This window comes from Uranotaenia lowii, chromosome 1 (assembly GCF_029784155.1).
Source record: "Uranotaenia lowii strain MFRU-FL chromosome 1, ASM2978415v1, whole genome shotgun sequence".
NCBI lineage: Eukaryota > Metazoa > Arthropoda > Insecta > Diptera > Culicidae > Uranotaenia > Uranotaenia lowii.
The window spans coordinates 15,375,525-15,398,197 of NC_073691.1; the positions used below are offsets into that span (position 1 = coordinate 15,375,525).

The window sequence follows — 22,673 nt, forward strand, 5'->3', positions numbered from 1 at the left end:
TGTCGGAAGTGTCTACGTTGTACGGTTCCCATCAAACGACGACGCACGCTTGAATCTTCTGCTAGTAACTTCTTCTTCTGGTGTGGTTTACCCGGCCAATAATGAATTATTCAATCACTGACGCGAGTGTTGTAATTTGTAAACGAACGATCTGGATCGTGCGGTTACGCGTTTGTAATACACACTAGGGCGCATCGCGCTGAACATAAAAAAGTAAATTCAATTAATTCGTGAGCTTTCGGAGCTGATTTGATTTAAAACAAATGTCGTCGGTATTAACGGATTGGACTTTTCCCCAACCGAGGTGTTATCACTCAACCGGTGTGGAGGGAAGCTTTTCTCTTGAAAGTGTTAAGTCAGCTTTCAAACTCTACCAATTCAAATTCTAACTGAAGAAAAGCTGTTTGGATGTTTTTCAAAGAAAAAATTTCACTGCTCCTACCACTTTACCTCTGTATATTAATTTAAGATAATAAACTGTGCAAAATTCCATTTTGATAGGAAAGCTTCAAGGCCTTAATGTTCAAAAATTGTAAAGAAAATATAGAAACTTCCAATGAAAAAATTGTCTTTAATTCTAGCAAGACTGTAAAAATTTTAAAACAGAATTGAAGTTAAAATTTCAAGTCTGGGAACGACTTTCTAAACAAAAAAAAAGTTTAAGTTTGTTTACAGTTTTTAATGATTGATTCAAAAAAAGAACAATAAACAGCCTCTTTAAACGTCTTGTTGATTGTTAAATTGCTGACTAAACGACGAACATGAAATTATTGCGACATCGAAAATGTCATGCCAATTTTCTTATAATGTTTAGAATCAAACCGGTAGTTTAATACATGTATTTACTTCAAAAATAAAAAGAAAAGTTTATAGATGGAGCCTTGAGTGTTAAATTGAACGAATTTTTGCTTGATGCCTCCCATCAAAGTCTTTACAACAGTGTCATCCGGTAAAAATTTTTCCATTTTTTTCCCGTTGACATTTAAGTCATTTTTGACATTTTTGCAATTTGGACCTTTTTGACACTTTTGACATTTTTGACATTTTTGACATTTTTGACATTTTGACATTTTAAAAAAATTTCGATAATTTTGACATTTTTGACAAATTGGACAATTTTGTCATTTTGGACAGTTTTGACGTTTTGATATTTTTGACCTTTTTGAAATTTTGGATCTTTTTGACATTTTGACATTTTTGACTTTTTTGACATTGTTTGACATTTTTGGCATTTTTGACATTTTTATCATTTATGTATTTTTGATATTTTTATCATTTTTGACATATTTGTTTATTTTTGACATTTCCGGCATTTTTGAAATATTTGTTAATTTTGACATTTTTGACATTTTTTTTATTTTTGTCATTTTGTAACCATTCATTTAATGGTTACAATAAAAAATTGTGATTTTTGGGCCAGTTTGGATGAAAACTGTGTAAATATTGTAAATAAAAATTATTGTTCGTAAATGTCTAAAATTAGGATAAGATATCTACATGATTGTGTGGTGTCTTGTCCTAGTTTTAATAGCAATCGGCTGGTGTCACTTAGGGATTTAGTTTTTGTTTATTTATTTATTTGTTTAATTTTTTAATTTTTCGTTATTTATTTATTTATTCATTTGCATATTTATTCATTTTCGCGTTTATTATTTATTCATTTAGTTTATAGTTATTTGTAAGGTATTTGTTTGTTTATTTAATATATTATGTTATGGAATGCACGCCATAAAAAGAGATGTTAGAAAATAAGACACCAGCCCTCTATATGTCAGTTCCTGTATTGTTCCTGTCATGTTGCTGTCATCGAAGGGGACGAGAACATCACAGACGGAAAATGGGAACAAGGCTGAAATGAGAGGCAGAAAATGCATAAATAGAAGGAGCTCGCAAGACGCGAGGCTTTTTGATGAAGTTCCGGTCCGAGGTGGAGCAGCAACTGCGCGGTCACACACCCAACGTGACGATCGTTTCAAACCGTAATTGGGTGGCTCTGACCCCCTTCCCCGTTAGTAAGGATCTAGTAGAGATTCCCGTGAAAAAACAACGGCCAACTGGAAGACTTCACACCGTTATTTCCCGGTTGGTCGGTCGAGTGTGGCTTCTGTGAAGTGAACCAAGGGACAATAGTCTTCCCCCAGTGCCGCGAATCACCATCAGCCTTCTCGAGAACACACCGGTGTCCCGTGAGTGCTAAGGTCGTGCAAGTGCCAGTGCCCCAACCCGTTACAACCCCCTTCGGGGCACTTCGTGCTGTGGTGAGGCCTGGTGGGAATTCCCCCCTTGAGTTCTTGTGCCGACCGAAAAGCTAGAGCCCCTCGATTGAAGTGAGACACTCGCGTGATAACCAGTGCACGAAATCAAGCTCCCCGGACCGCGTTGTGAACGATAGGCCTACGCCCAACAGGCCGAGTAGTTGCGGGAATTGCCCGAAGAGCGATTCCGGATTCCGCCCTGTTCCTGTTTTCGTCTGATCCCGTTACGTCGTTCCAGTAGACGTCCCCCAACGAGTCGACCATCGAGAAACGGCCGCAACGAGATCATCGAGATTAAAAAATAAAAAGCGCAAGTACAAAACCAAACCAACCATCTTATAATTTTCCTATCGAATCAATTTAAATTAGAGAAACAAACAACGAAAGAAAGGTGGATTTAAAAGTTTCCCAAAATAAAATTATGTATGGTCTTTTTCTATCCAAGTTGTTGAGACTTTCTTTAGTTAAATGTGCACTCCCTAAAATCTAAAAATATTTCTCTGTTTTTGTTCCTATAAAGTTTCAAAAGGTTTTAAAAGTCCGCCCATTAATCGTAGATTTACTAGTTGTTGTTGAATATTTCTCCGCTGATCACTTTAATTTCCCCTGTTGAGCTAGCGCAGGGAAGTAGGGTCAAAACGACTCTAACAATTTTATGATATTATTCACAAAATTTGACATTTTCGACATTTTTGTTATTTTTGACATTTTAAACATTTTTGAAATTTTCAACTTTTTTGACATTTTAGACAATTTTTGACATTGTTGACATTTTTTAAATTTTTGACATTTTTGACATTTCTGTTATTTTTGTTATTTTAAACATTTTTGACATTTTTGTCAATCTGGTCATTTTTGTCATTTTTGACATCTGGAAATTTTTGAAATTTTTGACATTTTTGTTATTTTCGAAAGTTTTGAAATGTTTGACATTGTTGACGTTGATGACATTTTTAACATTTTTGTTATTATTGACCTTTTTGACACTTTTGATTTTTTTGAGATTTCTAAGATTTTTGTTTTTTTTTTGACATTTTTGACACTTTTGACTTTTGACACTGTTGATACTTTTTATACTTTTGACACTTTTGACATTTGTGTCATTTTAGTCATTTGAAATTTTTGACATTTTTGAAATTTTTGATCTTTTTGTTGTTTTTGTCATTTTCACATATTTGGCTTTTTTGATATTTTTTGAAATTTTTGAAATTTTTTGGGCTTTTTTGACATTTTTTACATTTTTGAAATTTTTGTATTTTATGTCAATTTTTATAATATTATCATTTTTGACAAATTAGTAATTTTTGACATTTTTGACCTTTTTGACATTTCCGACATTTTTGAAATTTTTGTTAACTTAAACGTTTCTGTTAATTTTGACATTTTTGACTTTTTTTTAAATTTTTGACATTTTGAAATTTTTGAAATTTTTGTCATTTTTTAAATTTTTGACATTTTTGTCATTTTTGACATGTTTGATGTTTTTGATATTTTTGAACTATTTGACATTCATGACATGTTTGACATTTTTGACATTTTTAAAATTTCAGACATATCTGACATTTTTGTCATTTTTTTCAGTTTTGACACTTTTGACACTTTTCACATTTTAGTCATTTTGACAATTTTGAAATTTTCGATATTTCTGACATTTTTAACACATTTTCGACATTTTTGTCATTTTTTGACATTTTTTACATTTCTGACCTTTTTGACATTTTTGAACTTTTTGACATTATTGACACTTTTAACATTTTTGACATTTTTGACATTTTTGGTATTTTTAATACTTTTGATACTTCTGAAACTTTTGATACTTTTGACATTTTTGACATTTTAGTCATTTTTGTCATTCTTGACATTTTTGATATTCAAGTCATTTTTGACATTTTGACATTTTTGACATTTTTTTACATTTTTGACATTTTTGAAATTTTCTGACATTTTTGACATTTTTGACATTTTTGACATTTTTGACATTTTTGACATTTTTGACATTTTTGACATTTTTGACATTTTTGAAATTTTTGTCATTTTTGACATATTTGGTATTTTTGATTTTTGATAGTTTTGATACTTCTGATACTTTTGATACTTTTGACATTTTTGACATTTTAGTCATTTTTGACATTCTTGACTTTTTGGCAATTTTGACATTTTTTACATTTCTGACATTTTTGACATTTTTGAACTTTTTGACATTATTGACACTTTTGACATTTTTGAAATGTTTGATATTTTTTATTTTTGTGATATTTTTGACATTTTTGACAGTTTTGACAGTTTTGTCATTTTTGACAATTTTGACATTTTTGACATTTTTGACAATTTAAGCAATTTGACATTTTTGATATTTTTGAACTTTTTGACATTTTTGAAATGTTTGACATTTTTGACATTTTTGTCATTATTGACATTTTTGACATTTTTGATATGGTTGAAATTTTTGACATTTTTGACATGTTTGACTTTTTTGAAATTTTGGATACTTTCGACATTTTGAAATATTTGAATCTTTTGACATTTTTGACAATTTTGACACTTTTAATTCTTTTGACATTTTAGTAATTTTGCACATTTTGATATTTTTTGACATTTTTGATATTTTTGATTTTTTTGACATTTTTGACATTTTTGACACTTTTTACATTTTTGATATTTTTTAAATTTTTGAAATGTTTGTCATTTTTGACATTTTTCATATTTTTTAACTTTTTGACATTTCTTACATGTTAGATATTTTTGACCATTTTGACACTTTTGAAATTTTTGTCTTTTTTGCCCTTTTGCACTTTTGATTTTTTTTAAATTTTAGTCATTTCTAGAGTTTGTTTTGATTAGGTCGTAAGAACCACTTGGCATGTTTGGAGAAAATCGATGTTAAAGTTCTGAAACACCTTTGGATTCTTATATTGTTGGTCAAATTCGCCTGCAATTGCGAAATTTAATGTCAAACTGTACGCAGAACATGATGATGTACTTGAAGTTAGCATTAAATCAGTTCTTATCAGTGAATTTGTATTTACGACTTATTGCATTTCTCTCTTGGCGCAAACGTCCTTTCCATCAATCGATCATTTAGGTTGTTAAAACTGATTGCGTTGGCCCAAATCTTTACTTATTTATTCGGAGTTGATTGAAGAAAGGTTTCAAATGATTATCCAGTTAGTACGCGGAAATCATTGATCGATGGCATTTGTAATTATTGCATTGAGGGACTGGCCATTGGGAGTCCACCCGGTGATTTCCAATCATTACCATTAACGCTACTGCCCGTTCGAGGAGTGTCAAAGAGCATCCATCTCTTTTGATTATTTTGTTTGCCTCTGTAATGAAGAAAATAATACTGACTATTCACACAGTGAAAAGTGAAGCTTATGGTACTCACCCAACACAATTTCGGATCCATTTGTTATTAGGACAGTTAAGACCACTCTTACACACAGTTTTCTTTTATATTTACACGAATTTTCATCACTTGGAAAAGAACTTGTCGCGACGTAGCATTACGTCGTAAAATCCAACCTGCCGAATTGTTTTTAACGATCTTTTGCATCACAGCAAATACACGGCAACGCAAAATGACGCAAAAACCAAATTGCACTCAAAAATGAGAAAATCATACGTCCTAAATTCAAATCATTGTGTAAAAGTTATTTAATGATAAATTGAAGCCAATTTTTTACCAAAGACAAAATACATGTTTATCGATCGTTTGAAGCAAATAACTCAATTTTGTTTGCATTGGTTCATACGACCTTATCAAAACAAACTCTTGATTTCATCTATTTTTGTAATTTTTTATATTTTTGACATTTTTTACATTTTTGACATTTTTACATTTTTGACATTTTTTACATTTTTGACTGTTTTGAAATTTCTAACATTTGTGACATTTTTTTATTTTTTTTTAGCTTTTTGACATTTCTGACATGTTTCACATTTTTGCCCTTTTGACACTTGTGATTTTTTTGAAATTTTGGTCATTTTAGACATTTTTGACATGTTTGACTTTTTTGACAGTTTTGAAAATTTGAACATTTTGAAATTTTTTACTCTTTTGACATTTTTGACGATTTTGACATTTTGCACTCTTTTGACACTTTTGATACGTTTGACATTTTTGGCATTTTAGTAATTTTTGACATTTTGATATTTTCGACTTTTTTGATATTTTTGAACTTTTGACATTTTTTACATTTTTGAAATTTTCGACATTTTTGTTATTTTTGACACTTTTTACATTTTTGACATTTTTTAAATTTTTGAAACTTTTGTCATTTTTGACATTTTTTGGCAACCTAACGTTAACCTCTTAAACTTTTCTGCTTTAAAAGGGGAAAATTGCACTTATTGTTTTTGAAATCCTCTCAGTTGTATAAGAATTTCTCTGCAGCAAACCCATTTGGATACATGTTTTCAACGATTTCAAGCCAGCATCAGCCAGCAGGGACTGTCGGAAGCATTAACATATTCCATCAGAAGAACATTGCCAAAGCAGGGATACACTGTTGAAAATCCTTGAGCCTTGGGAGAAAGTCTTCGCCAGGACCCAATCCGCGTACAGAAGTTCCTCGGTCTGCCAACTACTTTCCCAAGAACTACATCCGTTTCGATCAGAGCACGTGTGTTGTGCCCTTTTTGTGTAACAGAAACAACCATCCCCCACACTCCTTCGCCTCAAAAATGGGAGAAAATTCTGCGAAGGGAAAGGGGGATGTTACAAATGTTCCCCGGGAAGCCTCAGAGGGATTCTCGTTCTGGAGAGTTGTGCTCACATGTTCCGGACATGAGTCTCCTCCCCGGCTGGCTGGCTTCAGAACTTGTCGGCTTCCCACGGGGTTCCCTGGCTGCGGAGTCCGAACAAATGCATCCAGCTTCTACAGTGTGTGCTGCGTAAGATTAAACGAGGATAAAATGCAAATTTATGCACTCGGAAATTCCTTCTGCTGAATAGGCAAACACTTGGGATGTTAAAAAATGAATCTATCAAGGATTGAAAGAATTTAAGATCCCGCAACCCCTCCTGTAACCGCTTCAAAACTTTGAAGACGGTTGAATGGTGAATGTTCTACATTTTTCCCAACTGCCGGTGCGACAGGTTAGGAAATTCCAGGTGTTTAGAAAGATTTTTTTTCCTTCGACTCTCGTTGGTTCACCTCCATTTTCGTTGAATCGAAAAACGCGACTTCGAGTTTGACAGCATGTAAACAATACACATCAATGAGAGAGTGTGCAAAATTTGGTTGATTTTTACCCAATCGTAAAAAAGTTATGCCCTGTTGAATGTGTCTCAATAATTTCGTGTTCACCAAAGACAAATTGATAAAATTATTTCTGTTTCAAAAAATTATGGAATTTTCATTAAAAAATTGCATTTTAATTTTATAAAAAGGCGTTTAAATTTTATTTAATCTCTTCCTATCCCACGGTGTGGTAAATCTACCTCCCGAAAATTTGCGCACTATAGGAGAAGTAGCTGGTTGCATTGGCCTCGATGATGACCTGAATGAAACGTTGCCCGACACCTCCGGCCACGACGTATCCTCGGCCCTTGTTGGACGACTGCTGGACCACAATCTCTACGTACGTCACGACGGCACCGACTCCGGACACCGGATAGGACAGCGTCAGCTTGACATCCTGCAGCGTTGGCCAGGAAGCGGAATCCTGATTGACCGATACCAATCGATCTCCGGACTGGCGATTTCCAACCGTATAGGTGATCTGTTGGCGAGCATTTTTGGTTTGGGAAAGTTCCATCGGTATCAGCTTAATAGCCGGATTGGCAGCTCGGAACGCTGCGATGTCCTCGACAACTTGGATCCGAGCATCAGCTTGCTGCTTCAAAGTGGCGGCTCCTACGGAGATGGCCAGAAGAGCGGAGAAGCTCAGGACGATTGTGATGAAGATTTTTGCCATTTTTTTCTTTTGGTTTTGAGGCTATGATGGTTAGCTGATGTATGGCGAGGAATGATTGATAGAAACTGATCGAAACCGTAAGAGTCTTGCAGTTTGAATACTGGAACATCTCCACTCTGTGAGTGGTACTCGAAATCGATAACCTAAATTGGATTTGGTTTCAATTATATTTGATTTCTTGAGAAATGTTTGTTGACGACAGGAAAGCTCTTAGGAAATGTTAAAATCAAGTTCAATGAATAATTGTTGTTTTCGTAGATGACGATATATAAATGTAACAAAGTAGATTGACATTTTGTTGATTAAAAATTTTTATTGATGGCTGTTTATTTACCGCCAATTTTATCAGCTATTATGCATTTCTTCGAAGTCAAGAAATGTAATTAAAGCTCGTGCTTTGTGATAATGGAGGCGCTTTGCTGCCGGCTTAAGTTCAAGTATCGCAATAAGCCATTCGTCACAAGTTATGAATGAAAGCCTGTCTGGTATTGATTGCACCTTCTGTGAATCATTTCGAAACCATCGGGGAGTTTTTTCTGAGTCTTCATTACTCAAAATTATTATATGAGACTTTTTTTCGGGGACTTATCATTTTTTTTGTTTTTGTATATGTTGTTGTTTTTGTAATTTTTGAAATTTTTTTTTTTTTTTTTTTTTTTTTTTTTTTTTTTTTTTTTTTTTTTTTTTTTTTTTTTTTTTTTTTTTGCTCAAGGACCCTCCGCTCACCCCCTCCACCAAACAGCTCAGTTGAGATGCCTGGTGTGGGCTCCTTGGGGCAATAGACGAACTGGCAGCATATAATAATGATAATAGCAATAATAATTCAAGTTGTTAATTCAAATTCAAATAAATACTATTAATAACTAACTAAATGTCTATTGCCCATATAAAAAAGAAATTAAATAAAAAAAGAAAGTGAGCAAAAATATATACAAAAAGTGCTTCCCAGTGGATTCGAAATCCTTTGAAGGGAAACATGGTTTAATTGAATAGAAATTATGAACTAAATATTATTGAAACTAAGCTAAATTTAATCTAATTACATCTATGAGAAAAAAATAAGTAAATGTATTTACAAGAGTTTACAAAATGTTGATATTTACATACTAAATTATTCTAAATTTTGCTTTGTGGTGGAATTAAGTGCATATATACTCGTTTACTTTGCTTTTCAGGTAATTTTTCGTTTTTGTTTTAAATGATGCTCTATTTTGGATTTCTTTTAAATTTGTTGGAAGTTTATTGAAACAATGAGGGCCGCAAACGGAAAATCTAGTTTGTCCTAGGTTTGTTAATGCTCGATTGTACTGCAGATTATTCCGATTTCGGGTATTATGTAAATGGTTTGGAATAACAACGGTAAGATTATGGTGAGATGAAGAGTTAAACAAAATATTATGTACAAAAGTAACTGTTTGTAATTCACAGACTGCTCTGAGTGGTAAAATACCATGATCATCCCGGGAATATAATGATGATGTGGGAGACAACATTGGTAGAGAGAAAATAATTTTGACACATCTATTTTGAAGCGATTGTAGTTTTTTTATTCTTGATTGACAAGCTCGTCCCCATACAATTATCATGTATTGCAACAATGAATGCACGCATGCGTAATAAAATTGTAGAATACTCCTTCTCGTTACAAAATGCCTAACTCTTTTCATTACTCCACAAAATGTGGAAACTTTCCGTTCGAGATTGTTGATGTGATCACTCCAGGTGAGCTTTGAATCTAAGGTTAAACCTAAATATTTGAAACGTTCAACTTTTTCTATTTCATGGTTATTAGACATTAAGCTCCTATGCTGTGGTATCTTTTTCTTGCTAGAATGAAAAATCATAAGTTTGGTTTTGTTTGGATTAAGCGAAAGGAGGTTCGACTGGCAAAAGTTGTTAAGTAATATTAGATCGTTTTCCATCGAATTAATAATTGCATTAACATCAGCAGACGGGTAAAAAAGAGCAGTATCATCTGCGAATAACCTTGTGATTCCTTTCAACCGTATGTGTTCTATATCGTTAATGTAAATAAGGAACAACAGGGGACCTATGTTGCTTCCTTGGGGTACTCCCGTGGAAATGTTACGAAGCGAGCTCTGTTCACCATCAATTGATACAAACTGTTTTCTGCCAGAAAGATAGCTTTTTATTACTTGATTTGCAATGCCTCTAATACCATAAATATTTAATTTATCAAGGAGTATGTCATGATTTAACGTATCAAAAGCATTTGCTAAATCAATAAACAGTCCTCCAACCATCTTTTTTTGGTCGATATTCTCAACAATGTTGTCAATAATTTCGGTAATTGCCGTACCCGTGCCACAGCCCGGTCGAAAACCATATTGGTTTGAATAAAGTATTTTATGACGATCGAAAAAGCCTTGGATTCTTGTGACTAACATCTTTTCTATGAGTTTGTTAAATACTGATAATGTGGATATCGGGCGATAGTTAGTAGGATTACTGGTGTCACCACTTTTGTGGACTGGGATTACTTTCGCTAATTTCAGGCAATGGGGATACACTCCTGTCGAGATTATATTATTAAATATATTCGAGATTATTTCTGAGAAGTGCGGAGCATACGATTTTACTACTTCCACTGGGAAATCATCTGGACCATTACTTTTTTGACATCAAGTTCGTTGATCAAAATCATAACTTCATTATGGGTAGAGGGTCTCAAGAAAATTGATGATTGGTTATGCCTTACAGATGACAGAGGGTTAAACAAATTATTCTTGGGTATTTTACTAGCTAACTCTTCGCCAGTTTTGGAAAAATAGCTATTGAATGCCTCACACACTTCCAAATTGTTTTTGGTTTTAACTCCATTTACTACGAGTTCAATTTTTTCAGCTTCTTTTTTCCTACCAAAAATAGCATTTATTCCTTTCCAAAGTTTAGATGGACATGAATGGTTGAGTAGCCGACTATAATGCAAGCGTTTAGTAGATTGTTTCAACTTATCAAGTTTCGCAGAGATATGCTTTAACATATCTTTTAGATGAACGTTATCTGGGTACTTTTTCACCCTTTTTATATAATTGTTTTTTATAGACATTAATTTCCAAATATCGTATGTCATCCATTCACAGTTTTTGTTTTTGAGACTAACTTTTTTTCTAATTGTTGTCGTACATTCGACGAGTAATCTATTATAAGTTGATGTGACATCCTGCAAAATAGTATCCGCATCGCGATTACAATCAACGTTTCTTATGAAGTCGTTGAATAATGAATTGAGTCGATCTTTATTTATCATCTTTTTCAAAAGGACTGTGTGGACTTTAGGTAGATTTAATGCAAAAGTAGTTAAAATTGGTAAATGATCGCTGAGGTCACTGAAAATTGTATCATTTTGTATCCTATCGCTGTCTTCTAATTTGCAAATGAAGTGGTCGAGAACATTGTTACTTGTAGGCCTGGTTGGAAAAGTATTGGTACAGTCGAATCCAAAAGATTTTAACAAATTTTTGTAGCGCAAAACAATGTTATTGTTAATAAGATTTATCGGGATATTTATGTCACCTAGTATGATGCAATGCTGTTGCAAATTTGCAACTTTCTAGCTTTGTGTTTATTGTAATTTCTTTGAAATTTTGATATTTTTGTAACATTTATAATTTTTCTGATTTTTGCGTTTCTTTATTCGTTTTATTTCTGTATTTTTTCTCATTCTTGTAATTTTTTGTTACGCATTGTCAAAAATTATTGTAATTTTCATAATTTTTGCAGTTTTTGTGTTTTTATTTTTTATTGTTCTGGCTAATTTTTGTTTTTAAGTGTAAGTTTTTTTTATTTCAAATTTTTGCATGTATGTTAGTTATGATTGTCAATATAATTTCTGCATTTTATTTAAGTTTAGTTTAGTTTAGTTTTTTTCAAATTCTTATTCTTTTTCGTAATTCATGCACCATGAGTTTTTGCGTGTTTCTGAATATCGCTCTTTTTTGAGTTTTGATAGTATACATTTAGGCGTTTAAATTGGAACATCATTTCCATACAATTTCTAGTCTGTATCTTTCGCTTTGTGATTTTTATTATAAAAAAATTTCCTTTTCAATCTTACATATCATATCTAAATCACTTTAGACTAAGGTTGCCAGATTGCTCGGGTTTATCCGGTTTTGCCCGGATATTGAATATGAAATTTGGGAAAAGTGCCCGAGTTTAATCTCATTCTCATTCCCAAATTAAGCCAAATATCAGCAAATTTGTTAAACTACGAATCCTAAACGATCTTTTTTAAACGATTTTGTTTCATAAAAATAATCGGAAAGGGTTTTTTGGAAGCCAAAAATACGATTTTAAATCTGCTGATAAATTTTGAGGATTTTTTAAAATTCTTGAATTTGGTTGAATAATTCCTGAATTTTGACCAAATTACCCCGGGTATTGTTCGGATTGTGGGTCGATCAGTTTTAAATCAATGCTTTGATTTTGCCAGGATTTGGATTTTTCCAGCCTGGATGGGTGCTGAAAAAATTCTGACAACCTTACTTTAGACTTACATCAGCTACATGACACAGGATATATTATTATGAAATTAATTCTAAACATTAAAGGAAAAAAATCACTCGATGATCCACACGTGACTCATCGAAGCTCAAGCTGTCCGATGCGAACTTTCATTCATGGTTTCCGAATACTGAGTCTAGCCCAGGGCCGTAGGAAGAACCGACTCATGGGGGGGGGGGGTTTTGGTGACTAATGTTTACCTATGATTTTTTACTTTACAACTCAGGAATAAAAAAATTAAAACAAATTATGTTTGTAACTATATGATTATTCATTATTAAGTACTCATTAATATTTCACGTATGAAATGGTAACTTGAAAAAAGACACGAATGCCACAAGGATGGAAAAGTGTCATTGACAAAACCTTTAAAAAAAGTAGCTTTAGAAAAGTGGTCTTAGCCTAAAGGGTGAGCTATTTTTTTATTAAACCTCTAAAAACAAAATATGAAATTTGCTTCCATCGATGGATAATTTTTTTGAATTTATTTAAAAGTCTTTTAGATCAAAGTTGTATGATTTGATCATAAAATAAGTTCTTTTTAGGGTAGCCCTCAATTTCTTAAAAATAAACTTATTGAATACTCAAATCAAACAAGCCCAATCTTCTAAACTCTTTTGCAAATTCCAAAATTCTAACCTTTGATGAAAATAAATACAATTTTCCAAAAAAAAAACAGGAAGAGAAAAAAAAATACGAATCAAATTTGCTTGATGCAAATTTGAACTAAGTTTATGATTTTAGTTTGGAATTTGGCTTTAAAAAAGCTACTATATTAATGATGTTAAACAATACACCATGAAAATAAAAAAAATTGTGCAGATTTTTAAGTTATCTCAGGTTCTTGTTTCTGAAACAGGAAATATTTTTCATAAAGAATAAATGTTTGATTTTTTTTTAAATATAATTTGGAATATTTTGCATGAATCAACACTTAAAAAATTAATTCAAATTCTATTTTATATTTGTGATTTTCAGCTGAATTGTGTGTACATACTAATTCTGATGAAAAACTTTGAAATCTGGAAATTGAATTGACCATTTTTCAAGTTAATGTTCTCTTGAATTTCTCAACAATTTTATGTTGATTGAAAAACTCATTCACAAGCTGAATCTTTTTCTGAATTTTAAATCTGAATTTAAACCTGAATCCAAAAATTAAACTTTGAATCTGTTTCTGAATTTCTATATGATTTTCGAAATGTACAAAAAATACGATTTAAGAATCTTAATTCCAGATTAGAATTTCATGAACCAAATCTTAGAGCCCTCATTCATGGATCTATTATTGAAATTCTCTAGTCCTACTTTAATCTTAATTCATTATTTCAATCATTTATTTTTAATCTGTTTTATGAATCTGATTGAAAATGAGAATTTCTAATGATGAATCTGAATCTGGTTTTCAATTTTGAATCGCCTCTTAGAAGCTTTTAATGTTGAAATTTTGTGTTAGAAAAAAAATTAAGAACTTCGAATTTGAATATAGAACAAATATCTTTTTTTTTCCACATTCGGAAAACTATTATCAAAATATTGAAAATGCATTTGATCTTCGAAAAACATGATTCAAATTTCAAATGAATGCAAAACCGAAATCGAACACGGGTTTCCTACTTTCTTATGATTATTCGAACTGAAAATCAAGAATCCCAAGCTTGATACACCATAAGAAATACGAAAATATGTAGAAATACAATTCTAGTTATAGGAATATGGAACCAGAACCTCCAAAATGGGTAAAATTTAAAATTTAATATTCAGACCTGAATTTCTATGATGAGGTTGCCAAGATTGGCCCGGATATTTATTATTGAATAAGGGAAAAGTCCGATCCGACCCGATTGCCCAGATTTCATTGGAAATGCCCGGATTTTGCCCGGGATTGTCCTCATTCTCATTCTCAAATGAAACTTAGAAAAAAAAACAAATAGTATTGTATTTTTTTTTATGTGTTCAAAATTTTTGCATCAAGTTTGAAAGAATAATCATTCTAGATTTTTTATGGGTAATTTCTGGGTTTTGACCAAAATTGCCCGGTTTTGCCTGGATTTGGTCAACAATTTTTAAATCGAATACACGGATTCAAAAAATTTGTTCGGCCCGGATACATGCTGTAAAAAAATCTGACAATCTTATTCTATGCACAAGTGAGAAAATTTTGAAAAACTGTAGCAGAATTTGGTACTAGAAATGGGTTTTTGAGGTTTTTGTATTAGTTTTTAGTCCAGATAGTTACTCTTGAATATCTTTGCTCTACTATCATAATTTGAGTATGAATTTAAAATTTTGAGTGTAGAGTAGAATACCTCGCTTGCTTTTTTGGACACTCATGGGGGGGGTTTAACCCCCAAAACCCCCCCCGTTCCTACGGCCATGGTCTAGCCCAGTGGTTTTCAAAGTGGTCCCTACCGCCCCCTTGGGGGCGTTGAGAGCTTACAGGGGGGCGGTGAGCTCAATTTTAAAATTTGGGGGGCGTTGGAAGGGCTCAGGGGGGCAATGAGGTTGTAATTCACAATTTCACCAATCACAAAACAACGTAGATTTGGAATAACAACGAATAGGTTCGACGCAAAACAATGAAATTACGTTACAAAACTAAACATCAGGTTCAACACTGAAATATCTATAATTTCACAGAGCTGCAAACTAATTTTTGTTCCAGAATCTCAATAAATTTTTCCTAAAAATGTATTTATAGCTATTTTAAAATTTTGTATTTTTGCGTTTTGATCTTGTTTTGTAAGATTATTTTGGATTATACTGGAAAAAATTAGATTTTGATGGCAATGCTAGATAATCTTCAAAATGTATTGTCTCAATTAATCTGCTAAACATAAAAAAACGAAAAATCTGTGTAAAAAGGCGTAATCTGTGATTTGGTGGTAGATTTGTTGGAAAGAAAATATGGAAGATTTTTTTGAGGTTTTTTAATTTCAAGTTCTTATTTGTTCATCATTATTACAATTGATTCAAAAAATCTATTGTGCCATTTGCCATTGATACACTTTTAATCTCTTAGGTTGTTACTAACATTGCCGGCATTCAGTTATTAGAATCTTATTTAAATTTTAAGACCCGTTAATGCTGCCTAACTTTGAACAGGATTCAAATTCAGATAACAAGAAATAATTCTATTTTTTACGTAATTTCACCGGCTTGACAGTAATTCATTTGTATCATTGTTGAATACAAATGATTAATAAGTTATTATAGAATTGAATATAGAATTCAATATAGAATTTTTTTTGCCAAAATTCAAGTTTGATTAGATAGATATAAAAGATATGATTTGATATCAAAACAAACTTATCAATCAGTTTAAGTATTTGTCCAGGAAATTTTACAAAGAGTTAAGTGTTTACTGAAGTTTTGAAGCAATTTTCCGACACGTAACCGGCCCAAAAATCCATATAAAAACCGGGCAAAATCCAGGCATTTAATTTCAAAATTGACGACCAAAATCCGGACAATATCCGGGCAAATTTTATCAAAACCCAGAAATCACTCAACAAAAATTAAAAAAAAATATTTTCATCAAATTTCATAGACAGATTTAAAAAAAAACCTTTCAAGATTTTTTTTATAAAACTTGCTAAAAAATTTCGTTTTGGATTCATAAATGAAAATTGGGCGTTGCGCTTGAAAATTTTGCAAAAGGGGGCGGTGGGTGAAAAAAGTTTGAAAACCACTGGTCTAGCCTATGGCGGCACTTGAGCTAAGGCAAGTAGCAAAGCGCTTCTACAATTATCTAAGGCAAAAGCTGTGGTGATTATACATTCTGGATTATAGAAACTTCAGCTGATTTATTGGTGGATCACAATTTCAAGTACCTACTACATATTTGGAGCATCCCTAATAGCCGTATTTGTAAAATAAATTTCGTTAGAGTGCTTCCAACTGTGTTGCATCCTCAAAATTTCAAATCGTTTCATATTTAAGATTTAAATTAAATTTTCAAGCATAGTCATATTTTTAATATTATTGACACGTTATTTATGGAGCCCATTTTCAAATTTATTGCAACAGATTATAGTTTCATATGACTAACAAATGTGATTTCAATCACATCAAAAGTAGGTTATCGATTTCAAGTACCGGCCTTCGAGCTAAAATGCACAGTATTTAAACTCGTAGACTCTAACAATTTCTATCAGTTGCAATCAATCATTTCTCACCTTATATCGGTTAACCATCATAACCTCAAAACCAAAAATGGCAAAAGCCTTAGTCACACTCATCCTGAGCTTCTTCGCTCTTCTGGCCATCTCCGAGGGAGCTACATCCCCACTAAACCAAGCCGATGCCCTGATCCAAGTTGTCGATGACATCAACGTCTTCCGGGCTGCCAATCCGGATATCAAGCTGATTCCCCTGGAAGTTGGTTCACAAACCAAAAACGCTCGGCAACAGATCACCTATGCGATTGGGAATCGTCAGTCCGGGGATCGATTGGTATCGGTCAATCAGGATTCCGCTTCCTGGCCAACGCTGCAGGATGTCAAGCTGACGCTGTCCTATCCGGTCTCCGGAGTCGGTGCCGTCGTGACGTACGTGGAGATTGTGGTCCAGCAGTCGTCCAACATTGGTCGAGGATACGTCGTGGCTGGAGGTATCGGGCAACGTTTCATTCAGGTCATCATCGAGGCGAATGCAACCAGTTACTTCTCGTATAGTGCGCAAATTTTCGGGAAATAGATTCCTTACATTATCTGTGCAATAAACTTTAACTTTAAACTTTAACAGATTTAATTAATAATCTTCATAAAATTAATTAATAACTTTAAAAAAAATCTTTTCGATAAAACTACAACTGGAAGTTTAGTCGAATGCCGTTGAGCTGACTATAGGGGAGAGTGGGGATACTTGATCCCCTTTTCTTATTTTCACCATATCTTTTTGGAAAAATTAAGCAACTCGCCGTCTTTGACATTTTCTGACAGCTTGTAACTTCAAGTTTCTATGCTCTAAAATTTAGAACGATTCTTCAACCCGTTGATGAACTAGAAGCATTTTCGTGGGAGTAAAAAAAATGCGATTTTTCTGAAGTTAGGGGAGATTTGATCCCTTATTGAAGGAGACTTGATATTTTATTAAGGAAGCCTTAATCCTTGTATAAAAATCAATCAAAACCCCAAGATAGAATGTTAATTGACTATTTTGGTCATGTTTGTTCTCATTCCACAATTTATAGCAGACATCAGAAGAAAATTCTATAACTTTGTTTCAACGCTAATATCATTGCATACTTACAGGCGCTATTTTTTATAATTAAGAGAAAATTAATTATTTTGCTCTATTCTTCAGACAATTGTTTGATAAATATTAGTTTTTGGATAAATATTAGTAATTTCGTAAACAGCAATCATAACGATCAATTCAGAAGAAGAATATGCCGTTTGGAAGGGGGATCAATTGTACCCAACTCTAGGGGATCAATTGTACCCAACTCTAGGGGATCAATTGTACCCATAATCAACATTTTAGAAAACTTTTTCTGAAAAAAGTTGAGAGTTTTCCATAACTTTGAAAATATGGCATTATGAAGTTCATTTTATGCTCGAACGATTGATATATTGGAACAAATATTTTTTTCATAATTTTCCCATGTAAGGAACATTTTAAAGTGATGAAAAAAGATCTTCAAGTTACAATTTGTGAAACTTTTCAAACAAAGTTCAATTACTCAAACAATTGTTTTGTTAAAAATTTTTAAACTACAAGCATTGCTGTTTTGCTCTTTTTGGCACATTTTTCTAGAACATTTGATCTTTGTAAGACATTCCAGTTTCGAGATATAGCTAAGGAATCAAGTATCCCCAGGGATCAAGTATCCTCATTCTCCCCTACAGTAAATCAGGCGTTGGTTGCCCGTCCCAGATGAAGCCGGTGTGACTCTAATGTGCCAGGTCCCCAAAAGAGGTAGCATGGCGACCGCAAGATGTACCTTCAGGCCGAAAGATAGAGGACTACAGCACTCGGGTAGGACTGCAATTTTACGGATCGCATTCCAAGGCACGGCAAGCCACCGCGTCCCTCCAGTTTGCTACTCTGGGTTCATAGGTGCAATTGGACGACTCATGTAACATTGTATGTGTTCCCACCTTGAACTGTTTATCACACTGTCACTAGTGCGCTTATCAGCAACGACCTCATTTCAACACTACATCTCCCCTAACTGGTTTAACCCTAAGTGGTTTAACAACGACATCTTAAGGGCGATGATCGAGAGAGATCTAGCGTATAGATACTGGATTGATTGTAGAAGTGATTTTTCTCATTCAGAATACAAGCGCCTTCGGAATCGCGTAACTACTTTGATAAATAAAGCAAAAGCTAGCTTTATTCAGCGATCTGTTGGACATGCTGACTCTAGTAGGGTGTTATGGAAAAGGTTGAAAGACATAACCGTGAGACCGTCTAACAACGCAAGTGAAAACGTATTTTCTAACACTGCTGAAGAAATCAATAACCACTTTGCCGCGAGTTTTACGACCGACGAACACACTGTTGCTTGCCCTCCTGCGAATCCATACGGCTTCAGATTTTCAGCGATATCTGAAAGTGACGTCATTCTTGCCATCTCATCTATAAAATCGATCGCTGTTGGATCGGACAACATTCCTATCAGATTTTTGAAGTTGATTTTACCATCATTGATCAATCCGATCACGTTTATCTTCAACTTAATTATATCAACTTCAAAATTCCCTAGAGCCTGGAAAATGGCGAAAATACTACCTATTCGTAAAAAAGGGAAAAGCTTGGATTTGAACAATCTTCGTCCAATCAGCATTTTATGTACATTATCGAAGATGTTCGAAAAAATTGTGAAACGCCAAATCAACAATTATTTGAACGCAACGAATCTACTTAACTGCAATCAATCGGGATTTAGATCCGGGCATAGTACGACTACAGCACTACTAAAAATACACGACGATATTCATGCTACTGTTGACAAGAAAGGTGCTGCATTTCTAATGATTTTTCCAAAGCTTTCGACCGGGTTTCACATGTCAAACTACTGCGGAAACTATCTTCGAAGTTTAACTTTTCTGGCATCGCTGTGAATTTGATTCAGTCCTATTTGTCTGGCAGATCACAAGTTGTGAGTATTGATGGAATTTGTTCAGATCCTGTTCCGGTTATCTCGGGAGTACCGCAGGGTTCAGTTTTGGGCCCTTTGCTGTTTTGCCTGTTTATCAACGATTTGCCAGAAATCATTAAACCATGTCAAATACACATGTTCGCTGATGATGTCCAACTTTACCTCTGCTCCTCTACCAGCTCACTTGAAGAAATGGCCCGATAGCTGAATGACGATTTGATGTGCATACAAGTTTGGTCTGATAGGAATATGCTTCCAATCAATGCTTCGAAATCTAACGTTATGGTCATCACTCGTAACAGAACGATTTCTGACCTACCGGTCATTACTCTAGGATCAGCTAATGTTTTGTATGTCGATAAAGTATGCAATCTTGGAATCATTTTCCAAAGTAACCTGGAGTGGGACCACCAAGTCAACGCACAATGTGGCAAAATTTATGCAATCCTACGCCAATTGAAATTATCGTCAAGCATGCTTCCACCGCATTTGAAATGAAAAATATCTAAAACTCTAATTTTACCACACCTAACCTTTGGATCTGATTTTTTGTTAAATGCGTCAGCTATGGCGATGGATCGATTACGTATCGCAATCAATCATTGTATCAGATGGATTTTCAAGCTAGATCGTTACGCAAGGATGAGCCGCCATAATAAGAGTTTCATAGGCTGCTCGTTTTACGAATTCTTCAAACACCGTACAAACATAATGATTCAAAAGATATATACAACAGCGACACCTGATTATCTCTACCAGAAACTTATTCCCTTCCGAAGTAATCGTGCAAGAAAGTTGGTAATTCCAAGAAACTTTACTTCCCACTACAATGGCACACTGTTTGTACGAGGCATTCTCTACTGGAACCAGTTACCTGATGAAATCAAAATGGTTATCAACATAGGTATGTTTAAGAGAGAGTGTTTAGCCAGGTTAGATTAGGAAAAGATGAAAGTAGGTACCTAGTTTAGTTCGAGAGTTTGTGAATTAAAAATCCCAGTTATAACCAATTGCAGTGTTTTATAAGATTGTATCTTAAATTGCAATGATAAATAAAAACAACAAACAACAAACAAGTTAAGATCCGACATCTCCTCGGGTTGGAAGAGGTCCACCTATTAGCATAACTACTCGCCTTGCGAATCTGGTCCAGGGTGTCCCGAGACACAAATCGAGTTGTTGACGACACTTTCTCTGGTCACACACGCCAATCGAGGGAAAAGACCCTCCGAGCCAAGTGTAAATCCCAGGACCAGACTCCGTCGATACCTCGCATGCGCAGTTCAGGGACCTGACCCCCCGAACGCGAGTCGAACTCTCACGTCTTTTTTATTAGTTGATCACCCAGGTGGTATATACGGGCGATGGGATGGGATAGATGGGCGATAAAGTCCGCGCTTCTGGCTTACTCGGTTTGAAATCAAAACTCTAGCATATATACCCTGCCTTTTGTTACGATTCAAAATAAAGGTTGTTACTCGTAACTCTCTCCAAAAGCCACTCCATCCAAGAGTATTCCGCGACCTGAATACTCTTTTCTTTACGAGTTTGACTACGACGAAGGTAAAGTCTCATCCCCGCAGCTTCTGACGTCGTATTAAGTGCGTTTATCTCGGATACTCCGTGGCGGTGGAGGTACCCTCATGTCTCACACCTGGATACTGGTACCTGGTACCCGGATGCACAACTTCTTCCGCGCAGATTTGGCGGATCTGTCGACGGTTTCTAGTGGGGGTTTAGTGGTAGTCCTCTTAGTCGTAACCCTCATTGATGAGTTACAAGTGGAAATTTAAGAGTACCGGAGCGATAACCTCTGAATAAGCCACTGGAAGCCACTGGAAAAGAACAAGCGAGACTGGCCAAAGGCAAGTGCCACACCCGCATAAATCAGTATTATAAAATAACGATTGCCATTATCTTCTTCCTAAGACACACGAAAGATTAGCTTTATAGTTTTGGATTATTAATGTACGATTAAGGTAGTCTTTTTTCCATGAAATGGAATCGTTTGGACGCACTATATGATACAGCGAACCGGTCGTTAAGTAGAGTAACCATTCATTTTTTTTTTGCTTTTTTCCTTATCCAAATTGTAGCTAAACGATAGATGCTATCGTTATTTAATCTTCAATTTCATGTTTCCCTAACGCTACAGCTGATCTTCTGAAGATCTTTTAACAATAAAAAATTATAAAAGGTACCTTCTATCTTCCATTATTAATATTCCGATTAAATTAAAAACATTAGGATTTTTTCACAACTGTTTATTAGACATTTTTCCAACAATATTGTTGTTCAGATATAACTGACACATATAATTTTCACAACCGAAATTTCAGGTTTCGAGCAGCCGAGTGCTTCTGCCAGGTTTTGTCCTTCAGCTGCAATTTCATCGTCTCCTCCTTCGGAAGCCGCCCCAACATTTTTTTTTTGTCCGCTCCATGATTTTAGAGACACCTTTGTTGCTCCACCGCTGCTCTCCAGCCAGCAACGTTTCCTCCAACTTTGCCTAAGACGGCAGGCCTGCGAGACACCTGTCTACCTGCGCCTGAAATAAAATTATTCATTTTTAGAAAAATTAGTTATTAACAATAAAAGTCGGTGTACTCACCCTCGCACAACCGGAACCGCTGTCGGCTACTGATCCCTTGCTACGTCGGAACCGGTGCTATTGCCTGCCAGACCGGCTTAAAACAGTTATTTTTGCGAAAACTGTGCCGGGAGAGGATTTTTTCCGGCACAAATTCGGCCACGTGTGATTCAACAGCAGAAAAATTTTGGGCGCGTTGCTAAAATAATCAATTTTATTTCATGATTATTAATTTTATCTTCCAAGAACAATATTTTATCTTATCGGC

At 34.2% G+C, this 22,673-nt stretch overlaps 3 protein-coding genes across 4 annotated transcripts in view; 2 read left to right on the top strand and 1 right to left on the bottom strand.

Moving 5' to 3' along the window:
* LOC129758731 (nose resistant to fluoxetine protein 6-like) overlaps positions 1–22,673 on the top strand; it is a 99,934-nt gene that overhangs the window by 71,909 nt on the left and 5,352 nt on the right. The gene's annotated exons all lie outside the window — the stretch shown is intronic.
* On the bottom strand, positions 7,633–8,232 carry LOC129759151 (uncharacterized). The gene has a single exon (XM_055756593.1). It carries the CDS (start codon positions 8,175–8,177, stop codon positions 7,698–7,700), a length of 480 nt encoding a protein of 159 aa, XP_055612568.1. The 5' UTR covers positions 8,178–8,232; the 3' UTR covers positions 7,633–7,697.
* LOC129758900 (uncharacterized) lies at positions 16,870–17,447 on the top strand. The gene has a single exon (XM_055756472.1). The coding sequence runs from the start codon at positions 16,920–16,922 to the stop codon at positions 17,400–17,402; it is 483 nt and encodes a 160-aa protein (XP_055612447.1). The 5' UTR covers positions 16,870–16,919; the 3' UTR covers positions 17,403–17,447.

What these genes read in the sequence shown, in the direction of transcription:
- LOC129759151 (XM_055756593.1), bottom strand. Translation starts at nt 8,177, where the DNA reads ATGGCAAAAATCTTCATCACAATCGTCCTGAGCTTCTCCGCTCTTCTG.
- LOC129758900 (XM_055756472.1), top strand. Translation starts at nt 16,920, where the DNA reads ATGGCAAAAGCCTTAGTCACACTCATCCTGAGCTTCTTCGCTCTTCTG.